This window comes from Musca vetustissima, unplaced genomic scaffold (genome assembly GCF_032173495.1).
Source record: "Musca vetustissima isolate MV318-11 ecotype Yass unplaced genomic scaffold, APGP_CSIRO_Mvet_v1 utg12262, whole genome shotgun sequence".
NCBI classification, from domain to species: Eukaryota; Metazoa; Arthropoda; class Insecta; order Diptera; family Muscidae; genus Musca; species Musca vetustissima.
In genome coordinates, this window is record NW_026886139.1 from 43,252 (window position 1) to 58,636 (window position 15,385).

At 36.2% G+C, this 15,385-nt stretch overlaps 2 protein-coding genes across 2 annotated transcripts; one reads left to right on the forward strand and one right to left on the reverse strand.

Annotated features, from left to right (window-relative positions):
* Positions 1 to 5,158: 5,158 nt before the first annotated feature.
* On the reverse strand, positions 5,159 to 5,822 carry LOC133333610 (peptidoglycan-recognition protein SC2-like). Its single transcript, XM_061541921.1, has 2 exons — positions 5,786 to 5,822; positions 5,159 to 5,678 (listed from the first exon to the last, which is right to left on the reverse strand). Exons 1-2 carry the CDS (start codon positions 5,820 to 5,822, stop codon positions 5,164 to 5,166), a joined length of 552 nt encoding a protein of 183 aa, XP_061397905.1. The 3' UTR covers positions 5,159 to 5,163.
* A 6,108-nt stretch (positions 5,823 to 11,930) lies between these two features.
* Positions 11,931 to 13,550, forward strand: LOC133333611 (trichoplein keratin filament-binding protein). Its single transcript, XM_061541922.1, has one exon. It carries the CDS (start codon positions 11,931 to 11,933, stop codon positions 13,548 to 13,550), a length of 1,620 nt encoding a protein of 539 aa, XP_061397906.1.
* The last annotated feature ends 1,835 nt before the right edge of the window (positions 13,551 to 15,385 follow it).

The window sequence follows — 15,385 nt, forward strand, 5'->3', positions numbered from 1 at the left end:
TGTATACAATTGAATAAGTTATTGAGGTTCAAATAGGAAGGAGAAAATGGATTCAGAACATAGTAATAATGTAACATTTTACATAAAATATGCAATTAAGTGGTAAAAACGTTATTCGAAGCGGATATATGGGAGAATAGGTTTTAAAATATAGCTTTTAAATAAGTTTTCAGTCAGTTTGAAGATTATACTTATTTATCAGATCATTTGAGACATAATCTTATTATCTTAATTTAGAGGTCTCAAATGAATTACCTTTGTGGAAAGTTCATACAGAAAAATATTAGTTCATGGCATGGGATACGCAAAGTGCAGTCCAATACCTTTTGAGCGACTTTCACAAGAAGCTAACAACTCATACCAACAAATAATTAGTAGCAGCGCGAACAAATTTGATGTAATTTGGACGAAGACATGAAAATTTTCGTGGAATTTGGATGAATATAAACAATTTATATGTCCAAAAATCGGATTTTCAAGACCCTTTGTATGGGAGGTATATCAAATCTTGGTCCGGTCTACCCAGTTTTTGGTCCGTTGCTTTATAGGCATAAGTAAATGTAAATTGCCAATTTTCATTGAATTTGTTTGAATATTAAAGATTTTATAGGCCAAAAAGGGTGACATTCTCAAGACCCATTATATGGGTGGTATACCAAATCTTGGTCCGACCTATCCAATTTGGTCCGACCTATCCAATTTGGTCCGACCTATCCAATTTGGTCCGACCTATCCAATTTGGTCCGACCTATCCAATTTGGTCCGACCTATCCAATTTGTCAGTTTTCATTGAATTTGGTTGAATATTAAAGATTTTATAGCCCAAAATAGTAAAATTGTCAAGACCCTTTGTATGGGAGGTATATCAAATCTTGGTCCGATCTACCCAGTTTTTGGTCAGTTGCTTTATAGGCCCTATTAAATGTAAATTGCCAATTTTCATTCAATTTGTTTGAATATTAAAGATTTTATAGGCCAAAAAGGGTGACATTCTCAAGACCCATTATATGGGAGGTATACCAAATCTTGATCCAACCTATCCAATTTGGTCCGACCTATCCAATTTTTCAGTTGCTCTTTAGGCCAATAATAAGCACATGTACCAAATTTCATTAACTTACGATAACTCCTTCTATTTTTGGCCGCTGTTTATATGAACTCGCGACATAGTGGGATGTAAGCAAGGGGGACCGGCCCCCTGACATTATTTTTATACCCTTCACCACATTGTGGTACAGGGTATTATATCTTTGTGCATATGTTTGTAACAGGCAAAAGAAAACGAGATAGACACATGGTTCCTTTTGAGAATATGCATAGAATCACTTTTTTGAGTCGATTTATGCATGTCCGTCCGTCCGTCTGTAGATGTTAAATTGTAAACAAAGTACAGGTCGCATTTATGATCCGATTTGGATTTTGGCATAAGTCACTTATTTGGCCCAAGGACGAACCCTATTGGGAAAAATCGGTTCAGATTTAGATATAGCTCCCATATATATTTTCGTCCGATTTAAGGTAAATCGGGCACCAAAGTCCCTCTATATCTTTCGATTTGCATGAAATTTGGTACAGAGTACTGAATTAGGTCCAGAATGTTGTAAGCATGTCCGTCTGCCCCTCTGTTGTAATCACTTTAGTGTCTAAACGAATTGAGATATATCGCCAAAATTTTGCATAGAGTCTATTGTCTGCAGGCAGGTCAAATTCGAAGATGGGCTATATCGGTCCACCGAATTGGATGAAATTTGGCACAGCTAGTCTATTTGACCCAAGGACAAACCCTATTGAAATTGGGAAAAACCGGTTCAGATTTAGATATAGCTCCCATATATATTTTCGTCCGATTTAAGGTAAATGGCGCACCAAAGTCCCTATATATATTTCGATTTGCACGAAATTTGGCATAGCGTACAGAATTGAGTTTAAAATTATGTGTGTAAAATTTATTGAAAATCGGTTTAGATTTAGATATAGCTCCCATATATATTTTCGTTCGATTTCATGTAAATGGTGTACCAAAGTCCCTATAAATTTTCGATTTGCACGAAATTTGGCAAAGCGTACAGAATTGAGTCTAGAATGATGGTTGTAAAATTTCTGGAAAATCGGTTCAGATTTTTACATATGTTCACCAAAGTCCCTATATATATTTCAATTTCCATGAAATTTGGCCCACATCATTCTGTTCTAGAATGATACGTGAAAATCGGTTCCGATTTAGACATAGCTCCCATATATATGTTCGTTCGATTTCATGTAAATGGTGTACCAAAGTCCCTATATACCTTCCGATTTGCACGAAATTTGGCACAGCGTCCTGACTTGAGTCTAGAATGATGTGTGTAGGAATAGGAAGGAGAAAATGGATTCAGAACATAGTAATAATGTAACATTTTACATAAAATATGCAGATTTTTACATATGTTCACCAAAGTCCCTATATATATTTCAATTTCCATGAAATTTGGCCCACATCATTCTGACTTAAGTCTAGAATGATGTGGGCCAAATTTCGTGAAAATCGGTTCCGATTTAGACATAGCTCCCATATATATGTTCGTTCGATTTCATGTAAATGGTGTACCAAAGTCCCTATATATCTTCCGATTTGCACGAAATTTGGCACAGCGTCCTGACTTGAGTCTAGAATGATGTGTGTAAAATTTCTTGAAAATCGGTTCAGATTTAGATATAGCTCCCATATATATTTTTTGACCGATTTAATGTAAAGGTTTCGCCGAAGTCTCTATATATATTTTGATTTCCACGAAATTTGGCATAGCGTACTGACTTGAGTCTAGAATGATGTGTGTTGAATTTCGTGAAAATCGATTCAGATTTAGATATAGCTCCTATATATATTTTCCCCCGATTGGTGCACCAAAGTCCCTATATATCTTTCGATTTGGACGAAATTTGGCATAGCGTACTGAATTACGTCTGAATTAAGAAAGTTTCATGAAAATTGGTGCAGATTTAGATATAGCTCCCATATATTTTTGCCTGATTTAATTTTACTTTTTAATTTTGAACGAAATTTAGATATAGCTCCCATATATATTATCTTCCAATATTAAATAAATGGTGCACCATAGACTCATAGTAAGGCCGATTGACACAAAATTTTGCACAACGTACTTAAGATAGTATAGTTTTATAGTCAAGTTTTGTTGGAATCCGTCCAGATTTAGATATAGCTCCCGTATAGTTTCGTCCGATTTTATGTGGGACCCAAGGACCCAAAATATGTTCATTTGGAACAAAACGTTCATAAATTAGTCCATATATATTTTCATCATATTTTAAGTAAATGGTGCACCAAACTCTTCATGTTTTTCAGAATAGAATGACGTAATTGCGTGTTACTTGGGCTCTAAATATCCAACGGGTTCGCGATTGATATTTACTTTAAATCCGTTTACAGGATTTGATCCCATTGTAACAAACGAATCACATGTTTATGGATTGATCTAAGTCGGTTCACATTTAGATAAAGGTCATATATTTTAGTTCATCCAATTTCATGTTAATAACCTTTTTAATATACCCATAGTGGTGAAGGGTATCATATTGTCGGTCCCGTCCGACTGTACTACTTTCCTTACTGGTTTAGTATGGTTAGGGGAATACGTTTATGTCTCGATCTACTAAAACATGTGACAATTTATTCTACAAATTCTTTTAGAGGATTGTTAAATATCCGTAAATTCCTCCTCTGTTAAGAGTTTTTAATTTAAAAACCAGTAAGGAAAGTAGTAAAGTCGGACGGGGCCGACTATATGATACCCTTCACCACTTTTGGTATATTCAAAAGATGAATCCTAACAGACGTCCAGTAAAAAAAAGAACCAGTAAAATGAAATTGGATCCATAAACATGTCATTCTGAAACCCATACTAAATTTTCCATTTGGTCAGATATAGAAGCTATATCTAAATCTGAACCGATTTTCAGGAAACTTAACACACATCATTCTAGACCTAATTCATTACGCTGTGCCAAATTTCGTGCAAATCGAAAAATATATAGGGACTTTGATGCCCCATTTACCTTAAATCGGACGAAAATATATATGGGAGCTATATCTAAAACTGGACCGATTTTCACGAAACTTAACACATATATTTCAAGCAAATCGAAAGGAATATAGGGACCGTTTACATAAAATCGGGCGAAAATATATATGGGAGCTATATCTAAATCTGAACCGATTTTTCCCAATTTCAATAGGGTTCGTCCTTGGGCCAAATAAGTGACCTATGCCAAATTTCATACAAATCGGATCATAAATGCGACCTGTACTTTGTTCACAAAAATACATGGACGGGCGGGCAGACGGAACCATGGGACTATCTCGATTATTTTTGCCTGTTAAGGGTATAATGACCAAATATATTGCAGTTGCAGTATGGTCGACATTAAAAAGCATACAGTTCGCGTATTCGTTGAAATCAGTTGATGCGTATGCGGTTTTCGTATAAACCGAATAAACCTCTTCCAATAATTATGATTTTTTCGATGTTTCATATAGCGGCCATATAGCAAAAATTCTAAAAATGACGCAACGTGCATAAGATTTTTATGCGCATCAGATTTCAGTAATCTCCTATGAAAATACACAAAAGTACACCTAGTTCGTGTATTTTTGACTTATTTTCACACGAAATTCGCGAATACGATAATACAAGCATAAATGTATGTAAAATAAATTTGAAGAAAAACGCGGTTATATACGCGAATTTGTCAAAATGATTTTTTGTCGTTTTCCAGCATTCAAGATACCTATACACGTGACCTTAAAAAATAATTTAATTGGATAAACTTTATTGTAGTCATTAATAGAAAATGTTTATTCATCTCTACAGTAATAAATCTAGTGAATATCATACCTAAATAATACGACGGTACGTTTTTCGTATTTCAACAGACCCCATCATAGAAATACATTTCATTCCTACTAGAACTTGTGAGTTTTCAATATACCTTATCATCGGAGTACATTTACGTCTAAAGAGATATTATTGCGAACTTCCTCACTTCTTAGATTTTGTACATGAAAAAATCTTTTCATTCCGGCCATTGAAATCAAACAAGCATTTCATTTTTGATCAGACAGTCATTTAACAATTTTATTTTCCTTTAAACGAACAATAGCATTGTTTAAGCCCTCCAGTTGGACCATTTCTTAATTTCATTGTACAAATTATTACCGGGACATTCGGTGGAACCGACTTGACGATGACCATACAAAGTGTAATTGGACGAGACATAACCCTGAGATACCAACCAGGCAATCAATTCTTTAGCCTTGGAAATTTGAGCAGCAGTTGGGGTGTAGTTATTGTAATTACCAATGAACATAATGCCATAGGATTTGCTGTTCCAGTTGGTGGCATGAGCACCCATAACACCAGCACCGCGACCTTCATAGATGTTACCATCAGCACCAATGCCATAGTTATAACCGATATCAGCCCAGCCCAAAGAATCCATGTGATAGGATTGCATGTTACGCATCTGGGCACTGCAGGTGGCTTGGGTGTTGCAGTAGGCACCAGCCGAGTGATGGATGACCACATAGCTCAAACCTTTGGCCAAATAGCTTTTAGAGGTGGCAGCACGACCACCCCATTGGGATTTGGTAATGATGTTGATGGCAGAAATGCCACTGGTGCCTAGAGCGCGAAAAAAGCAAGCAAACAAACAAGTATTAGGTGTTATTAAACGTAAATGCGAGAAGTCGGATTAGAAAAATATATCGCTTTTCGATTTTGTAACTTACAGCAGAGTACAGCCAAGAGAGCAAAGAAAACCTTCATTGTTGTGTTGTGTGGTTAAAGACTATAATTTAACTGATGATTCGTTTTCCATCGAATCAACCTTTAAATACTAATCGCTTTCTTCGAGTGACGTTGTTTTTGAAATATATATATTTTTTTTTTAAGAAAAAATGTTGATAATATAAAAAATGCCATAGCCCTATTGATTTTGTTTTCTTTTTGTTGGGGTTTACTTTAATTAGCCTGGCACAAAATTTTGTGCAGATTATCGGCTCCCCCCAAAATAAGTGCGATCATAACAAATATTACTCTTACTATCACTGAAGATAGTTGTTATAGCTGGGCCAATAGATAAAAAATTAATACCGTGCCATTTTATCCCATTATCAGTGGACAGACACGATTTGCTGTATTATTACTTTTTGGTGATAACAGTTTGAAGCACTTCTTGGAAGATTTCTATCTATATAATTGAAATTTAAAATACCCTTAATAAGTTGGCAAAGGCATTTATGCAAAATAATCGACTATTCTAGAAATTGATTATTCATAAGAATGGAATATTTCATTTATTGGTCTGATGGTCCTAAGAAAGAGTTATATTTTATTCGATCTAAATAAAAATAGAATCGTTATAATAATTGCATTTCGCAATTCCTTCGACTTTAAGGTGAAGAGCACACTTATTTTCGGTCTCAAAAATCGATATATTTTTAAAGGTCTTAAGATAATTTAATATGTTAAATTATTAAAATGTCAATTTCAAATCTCTCAAAATCCCACAAAAAAGGTCCAAATTGAACTAAACGACATTTATTTGAAAAATAATTTGGCTGTGTTTAAAAAGTTTCCAAATCGCTAATTTAAAAATTCTTTATGTTTAATAAAAAAATTGAAATAATTGGAAGTGTATATGAACCACAGGTCTGTATAGAATCCATAGGTGTGTATAAAGACTAATTGGTCTCTATGTAAATCACAGGGATAGAAACTGCAGACCTTTATAAAGATCAATTGGTATGTAAGGTCTAAAGAGAGAACATAAGTGTGATTAAAAACCATTAGTCTGTCTAGAGAAAACAGATGTTTACAAATGCTAATTGGTCTTTATTAAGACCTATGGTCTCTATACTGACCAATGGGTCCTTATAAAACCCTTTGTTCTTAAAAAATATCAATTTGTTTGTAACAGGCAAATATAATCGAGATAGACCCATGGTTCCTTTGAGAATATGCATAGAATCACTTTCTGAGTCGATTTATGCATGTCCGTCCGTCCATGTATTTTTGTTAACAAAGTACAGGTCGCATTTATGAACCGATTTGGATGAAATTTGGCACAGGTCACTTAATTGGTCCAAGGACGAACCCTATTGAAATTGGGAAAAAATCGCTTCAGATTTAGATATAGCTCCCATATATATTTTCGTCCGATTTAAGGTAAATGGTGTACCAATGTCCCCATATATCTTTCGATTTGCACGAAATTTGCCATAGCGTAATGAATTAGGGTTAGAATGATGTGTGTTAAGTTTCCTGAAAATCGGTTCAGATTTAGATATAGCGCCCATATATATCTTCGTCCGATTTAAGGTAAATGGGGTACCAAAGTCCCTATATATCTTTTGATTTGCCCGAAATTTGGCATAGCGAAATGAATTAGGTCTAAAATGATGTGTGTTAATTTTCCTGAAAATCGGTTCAGATTTATATATAGCTCCCATATATATTTTCGTCGAATTAAGCTAAATGGTGTACCAAAGTCCCTATATATCTTTCGATTTGCACGATATTTTGCATATCGTACTTGATTAAGTCTAGAATAGTGCATGTTAAGTTTCGTGAAAATCGGTTTGGATTTACATATAGCTCCTATATAAATTTTGTCCGATTTAATGTAAATGGTGTACCAAAGTCTCTATACATATTTCGATTTGCATAAAAATTGGCATAGTGTACTGAAATGAGTCTGGAGTGATGTGTGTAAAGTTTCCTGATTTTTGTATGAATTGTGCACTAAAGACCCAAAGTTTGTCCGATTGCCACACAATTTTGTACAATAAACTGTAGTTAATATAAGTTAATCTCTACCATTCTCATTGAAATCGGTTCAGATTTTGATATAGCTTCTACATATATATTTTCGTCCGATTTTACACAAAATTGACACAAATTTTGCACTACGTACTAAAGTTTTGAAATGTGGAAAGTTTTGAAATCGGTTCAGATTTGGATAGAGCTTCTATATATATTTTCTCCTGAGTTTTGGTAATTTTGTCCCATTGTAAGAAGCAACCCTATATCTGAACAAATGAAAAATTTAGTATAGGTTGCAGAACTCGACGTCTGTTAGCATTCATCTGTTGAATATACCCAAAGTGGTGAAGGGTATCATATAGTCGGCCCGCCCGACTTTACTACTTTCCTTACTGGTTTTATATTATCTATAGGACTTTATTTAACATGCTTCGGAATGTCCATTTAGTTGTATGATATGTTGCCATAAAGGTAAGTTCATAATGCCTCTATCATAGCAGTCCTACTCACTATTTGCAAAAAACTCTAGTCGATTTTCACAATCCTCTCTAGATATCAGTTTTTTATCGTTAAAGAAATTATGCAATGCAAGAAAAAACTGATAATCGCTTGGTGCCAATTGCGGACTGTATGGCGGATGCATTGGAACTTCCCAACCAAGCTCCCGAAGTTTCTAGCAAGTCACTGAAGATGTCTATCGTTGTCCTGGTGAAACACGACACCTCTCCTGTTGGCCAATTCTTGCCGTTTCTGGTCAATTGGTACCTTCAAACGGCCCAGTTGTTGACAGTAGAGATCAGAATTTCACGTTTGGCCATATGGAAGCAGCTCATAATAAATAATCCCCTTCCATTCCCACCAAATTCATAGCAGAACCTTCCTGGCCGTTAGTCCTGGTTTGGCCACCGTTTGAGGTGCTTCATCGCTCTTTGAGCACTAAACGTGGACCTATATAGCCCATCTGCCTGCAGACAAAAGACGACTCTATGCAAAAATATATATACCTCATAGGTTTGGAAATTATTATTTCGATGAGTTAAAAATACCCTCCATACTATGGTGGAGGGTATAAAAATGTGAGCGTGAGCAAATCGAGATGTACAGAAATCAGAATGAAGTCCGGAAATTTTACCAACTAGTAAAATACCAAACGGAAGGCTTTGGTGCAGGCACTTACTCCTGTAGAGATGATGAAGAAAACCTGGTAACAGATACAAATAGCGTGTTGAGGATCTGGAAGGAGCATTTTGCAAAGCTTTTGGTATCAAATAGTAGCGGTGAAGAAGATACCCCAGAACTAATGAGAGATAACGGTATAGATTGTATACCCCCTAGCCAAGCAGAATATCAATTAATCTTAAGAATAATAAAGCAGCAGGTACCGATAGATTACCAACCGAACTATTCAAGACCAACTAATTAGTACAATTTGGCTAGAGGAATGCATTCCCAATGATTGAAACCTCAGAATTCTGTGTCCGGGCATAAAAAAGGAGACAATACGATGTGTGCCAACTATAGAATAATTAGTCTCCTTCCCATCTCATTTGAGGGGACCCCCCCATTCTCGGGGTCAATTTTTTTTTTTTGATTTAATTCGAATCTACACTAATTCAAGAATGTCCCTACAACATCTCAAGTGAATATCTCAAGAATTCTTGAAGAATGGCGGGCACGATAACTCAAAAACTAATAACCCAATCGATTCCAAATTTTTACACATTTCTCTGTGAGTGTATAGCTATCGTATGAACAAGGATAAAGCCAATCGGTGAAGATCTTCCTACACAACTATGTTGTCAGGGTATTATAGCTTTGGCAGCCCCAAGAGTTTGTAACGCAGCGAAATATTGGTCCTAGACCCACCTTTAAATATACCGATCGTCATATCTCGACTAGCTGAGTCGATCTAGACATGTGTGTCCGTCCGTCCGTCTGTCCATTATAATTTGTAAACACGATACAGGCAACAGTTATGGACCAATCTTCACCAAAATTTGCATGGAGAATAGGTTCGGCCTAATGAAGGCCCCTATTGTTTTTGGTAAAGGTCGGATAATATTTAAGGGATGAAATGGACCAAATACTTAATTTTTGTCGGTTTTTCTGGTAGCTCCAGAGGCCGCAGTTATGGTCCGAACATCGTGAAATTTTACATGGAGAAGAGGATCGTGCCAAAGAATAAGCATTCCTGTTTTGATAAAGATCGGTCAATATTTAGCGCATCAAATGGACCCTGACGTTTGTGTGAAAAATTACAAAATTTTTATTCTGGGGCGTATATACTTACTCCTGAAGGCAATTGAGCCGAGAAGTTAATAGTATATCCAAGAGGAGTTGTTGACCTTCAAATTGATACCAAACTTATGGTATGTCGCGCTGATAGCTTTGAAATTGTACATGATCTTCCGATTATGGTCAATGACGACGCCTATAGTTTTCGGTGAAGTTGAGATGTCATTCAGCGGAGTGCAATGAGCGGAAAACTTTAATTTTGTGAGATTTTCTAGTCGCTCTAGAGGCAATTATTATATGCAGAACATCACATATTTTACAAGATGAAGGGGATCTGACCAAATATTTAGAGCGGCTGTTTAGATGATGATCGGTCAATCAAACCGTAAAAATTAACTTCAAGAAAAAAATTGGAAAATATGCCAGGGTTAGAAAGTGAAGTTGTTGATCTATAATCGGTAAAAAAGGGTGCAAATATCTCGAAATATTGTCCAGGCGCAGAATATAGAACCGCAGAAAGTTTGATTTTCGTGGTAGTTGTGTAGGGTATCATATGGTCGGCCCCGTCCGACTATACTGCTCCGCTCACTGGTTTAACTTGGTTTTTGGTCAAAAATCGGTGATTTTCCAAAAATATTTTTTCAAAGGTCCGCCATTTTGTTAATTTAAGTCAATAATCCTAGTTCATACGAGAGCCAGACATGTACTCTTTCTAACACCGTTGGAATTTTCGGATTCCGATGTTCCAGTGAGGAGTTATCATGCCCTCCATCAAAAATAAGGACTTTTCTTTAATTACAAAAAACAACAACAAGACAACAACAAAAATGTTTTGTAAATTAAAAATTGACCTATATTTATAATTTTTAGTGTAGAGATTTGCTACCCAATAAGAACTCAAAGAACTAAATTACAGCCAATTCGGTCGAAAATGCGTTCAAAACCCCCAAATTCCTGAAAATTTGAGGTTACCGTTATATGGGGGCTATCAGAGAAAGTTGTCCGATATTTATAATTTTTAGTGGAGATGTTTGGTACCCAATAAGAATCCAATATACCAAATTTCAGCGAATTCGGTTGAAAAACGCGATCAAGAATCCCAAAATACCCAAAATTTGTGGTAACCCTTATATGGGAGCTATGGCTAAACGTGGACCGATATCGACCTGCCTGCAGACAAAGGACGACTCTATACAACATTTTGGCGATCTATATCAATTCGTGATTACAACAGACGGACATACTTAGACTTACAAACGGAAAAACAAAATTCATATACCGTCGCTCATTTAATTGCTGTAGCTAGAGCCGAATTATTCGTTAAAAGTTTTGCGAGGAAAAATTCGGTATGAAAATGTTGCTAATACTTTTGAAATTCCGAAGTCTGAACAATCGCTTAATGGAGGTCATGCTCTGGGAAAATTTAATTTTTTTTTCGGTAGAGGTTTTAGGTAGGGTCCTCGAAAGTAATTGACATTTGTGTGTTTTATTTGTCCGTTTTAAAGTTTTTATCCTGCCTTAGAAAACATATTTAAATAAACTATTTCTGGAAGGACCTATGTAAAAAGTTTTCGGAACGGAGGTATATAAATTAGAGACACATTGGTATAAAAATACGGCGTGGAGCACAATAATGCATTGATGATTGAAAAGGACGTTGTGGTATACAGACCCACGGACATTTTATGAAGTAACTGTGATCGGAGATTTTTCAACTCCCAAAATTTGGGATCTTTTCTAAAGGAAAGGTGGTCAGTGGCCAAGATGCCCTCTATTTTCTTCAAGAGATCAATGTCCTCATTTTATTATCAAATGAAATATTTTTTTTAAAGAAATAATTTATTCTAAAATATCCTTTTACCTTCCCCTTTTCAGATGGCCACCAAGGCACAACAATTACAGGCAATGTTCGCCCGGCGACGTGAAATGGAACACATGCACATCGAACGCACCCAGGCCGTGAATAAATACTACGATCATTGGGGTAAGGTGACATCACGTTTTGAAAATTGGACCACACCTGAATATTATAAACAGGCTGAGGAAAAATTGCAACGCGACAAAGAAGAAAAACAGAAACAAAAACAATTGGAAGAACGTCGTAAAAAATTAGCAGAACTTTTAGAAAACGAACAAGAACAATATAATGCAGAGCTAAAAGATAGACAACGTAATCGCAAAGTTCGGTCAGTGAGCACCACAACATTGGAAAAAATCAATGACAATTTGAAAGAACAACAGGCGATACGACGTAAATTGGAATTGGAGGCAAAGCTCTACGGTAAATGGCGTCATGGTGTGGATGATGAAAATCTGATTTTCGAATCGAAAAGTGATCATGAGGTGATTGCGAAACTAAATTGGCTGGACAAACAGGTGGAGAATCAGTTGGAACGGGAAAAAGAAGAGATGGAAAATCGTGAACGTAATCTACGGCTTCAAGCTGAACAAAATCGTGCCGAAGAGCTGCACAAGCAACGTCAGGAAATACGTCAAAGGGAAATAGAAGAGATCCGTGCCCTGCAGGAGACTCATATGGAACAATTGCAGGAACATCAGAAAGAATGTGAGCATCTCAAGGAGGCGGAACAAAAAATCCGCGAAAATATTGAAGAATTGGAAAAGGAATTAGAGCTGCTCGATGAAAGCTATGCAGTTCTGCAACAACCTTCCAATTTTGGTGGTGCCTACAATTTAACTAAAATTAAAGTTTTTATGCGTAAACGTTCCGAGGTCTATCGTAATCACATTAAATTGTGTATTTGCATTTTAGAACGCACCTCCGCCTATGCTTCCAAATCAGATAACCTGCTAGAGCTTAAAAAGAAACTTAGTCAAAAATTGGATTCCGAAATGTATACCCTAACACAAATTGATGGCATGTATGAATCAGAAGCGAAATATAATCTCCATCGTTGTGAAGAACTGTGGCAATCACAGGCCGCGGAACGTTATAAGGAACTTAAGGATGCTCTGAATATGGAACGTAATTCCAAGGGTAAACTGTTAAATGATACTTTGGAACGTCAAAATGAATTGCTGGATATACGCACAACTCATCTCAATGCCATTGAGAGTACCAGCGAAAAATTGAAACAACTTATAAAGGAACAAGAAGAATCTCCTCGTGGTGTGCTATGTGTCTGTACACCAAGAAGTGCAGATGAGGAGGATGCAAAGAAATCTGCCGACTCTACACCAAGAAGTTGTCAATTAAATCTTCCTTCCTCTAGATTTGTTAGACCACAATCTTGTCAGACCACTGCCTCAAGGGTAGATTCTTATCACAAAGATGGAGATAATTCGGGAAATCGTTATGTCGATAACATTTCGAAAACATTCCGTGATCTTAATCTGGATGTGTGGGAGACAATGGCACCATCACCCCGCGAATTGGATAATCAACGTCTGGAGGCCCAACGTCCACTGCGTGTGGTGACAGCTGATACTGCTGAAAGGCCTCGATTTGGTCGAAAACGTGTTGCCTGGACTTAGAGTAGATTTTAATTTTTGTATTTTGTTTATAATTACAAAATATATTTTGGAATAAATAAAAAAATGGAATAATATATGTTCAAAAATAATTGAATAGATCAATTGGCGCATATTTGTTGTTAAGCACGTGTAAGGTAAATGGCATAGGTAGTTCTGAATTACATATCTTGGAAGGAAGGAAGCTTTAAAAATATCGAAATTTAAACTAGGATATGACAAAGGACTATGACAAAACATAAAAAATGCTGTAGGTACTCGGACTGTCATAATACACAAACTTCAGTTAAAACTGAAGTACTGAAATTCGAGCTGGACTATGTTAAAACATGTGCTATACAGAACATGATGAACTAGAACTAGATGAATGCCAAATTACAGTCCTATGGGTAAACAATATAGCTAAAGGGAAAGAGGACGGTATTGGGGCTGTAGCAAAACGGGGACAAATATCAACCAATTTTCATATTCATAAATCGCAATATTATAAAATTAAAGCATACTTTTAGGCAAAAACTAATTTCACCAATAATTTTTCTTATAGTAATTATTACACCATATTTTAGGGAGGCGAGTCGTTTTAATAATCATAGGGTGATTCGTATGTTTACATTTTTCATGTGTAATTATTTTGTATACCCTTCACCAAACCAATATGAGATAGCTCATGAAGTGTTTGAGAGAAAAATTCTCCTAAAGATTTATGGGCCGATCTGCGTTGACGGTGAATATCGTCGTCGAATGAACCATGAGTTGTACCAGCTATTCTCGGACATCGATATTGTTAGACGTATTGAGCTGCAGCGACTACGTTGGCTAGACAATGTCGTGAGAATGGATGAAGATGCCACAGCCCAGAAGGCATATAAAAGCGAACCAGCTGATGGTTCAAGCAGAAGGGGAAGGCCAAGAATACGATGGAAAGATCAAGTCGAGGACAACATTGCCGAAAATGGTCTTTCAAAGTAGAAAAAACTGCACAAAAGACCGACGCGCCTGGAAATCTGTTCTAAACTCGGCTTATGGAACGAAAGTTTTGTCACAACCCACCTACAGGTGGTACAGGGTCTTATGTCTTTAGGCATATGTTTGTAACAGGCAAAAGGAAACGAGATAGACACAAGGTTCCTTTTAAGAATATGCATAGAATTACTTTCTAAATCGATTTATGCATGTCCGTCTGATTGTCTGCCCATGTTAAATTGTAAACAAAGTATAGATCGCATTTATGATCCGAATTGGATGAAATTTGGCACATCTCGTCTATTTGGCCCAAGTACGAATCCTATAGAAATTGGGAAAAATATGTTCAGATTTAGATATAGCTCCCACATATATGTTCGACCGATTTAATGTAAGTGGTTCACCAAAGTCCCTATATATCTTTCGATTTACACGAAATTTGGCAAAACGAACTGAATTGTCTTGAATGATGTGTGTTAAGTTTCGTGAAAATCGGTTCAGATTTAGATATAGCTCCCATATATTTAAGGTAAATAGTGCACCAAAGACCCTAAATAACTTTCGATTTAGACGAAATTTGGTACAGCGCACTGAATTAAGCCTAGAATGATGTGTGCTAAGTTTCGTGGAAATCGGTTCAGATTTAGATATAGCTGCCATATATATTTTCGTCCGATTTAAGGTAAATGGTGCACCAAAGTCCCTATATATCTTTCGATTTGCACGAAATTTTATATAGCCTACTGAATTAGGTCCAAACTGATATGTGCTAAATTTCGCAGAGATCGGTTTAGATTTAGATATAGCTCCCATATATAGTTTCGCCCGATTTTAGGTAAATGGTGGACCAAAGCCCCTGAAAATCATTCGAATTG

What these genes read in the sequence shown, in the direction of transcription:
- LOC133333610 (XM_061541921.1), bottom strand. Translation starts at nt 5,822, where the DNA reads ATGAAGGTTTTCTTTGCTCTCTTGGCTGTACTCTGCT. An exon ending in TCTCTTGGCTGTACTCTGCT is followed by an intron (nt 5,679 to 5,785) that starts GTAAGTTACAAA and finishes TTCGCGCTCTAG; the next exon opens with GCACCAGTGGCATTTCTGCC.
- LOC133333611 (XM_061541922.1), top strand. Translation starts at nt 11,931, where the DNA reads ATGGCCACCAAGGCACAACAATTACAGGCAATGTTCGCCCGGCGACGT.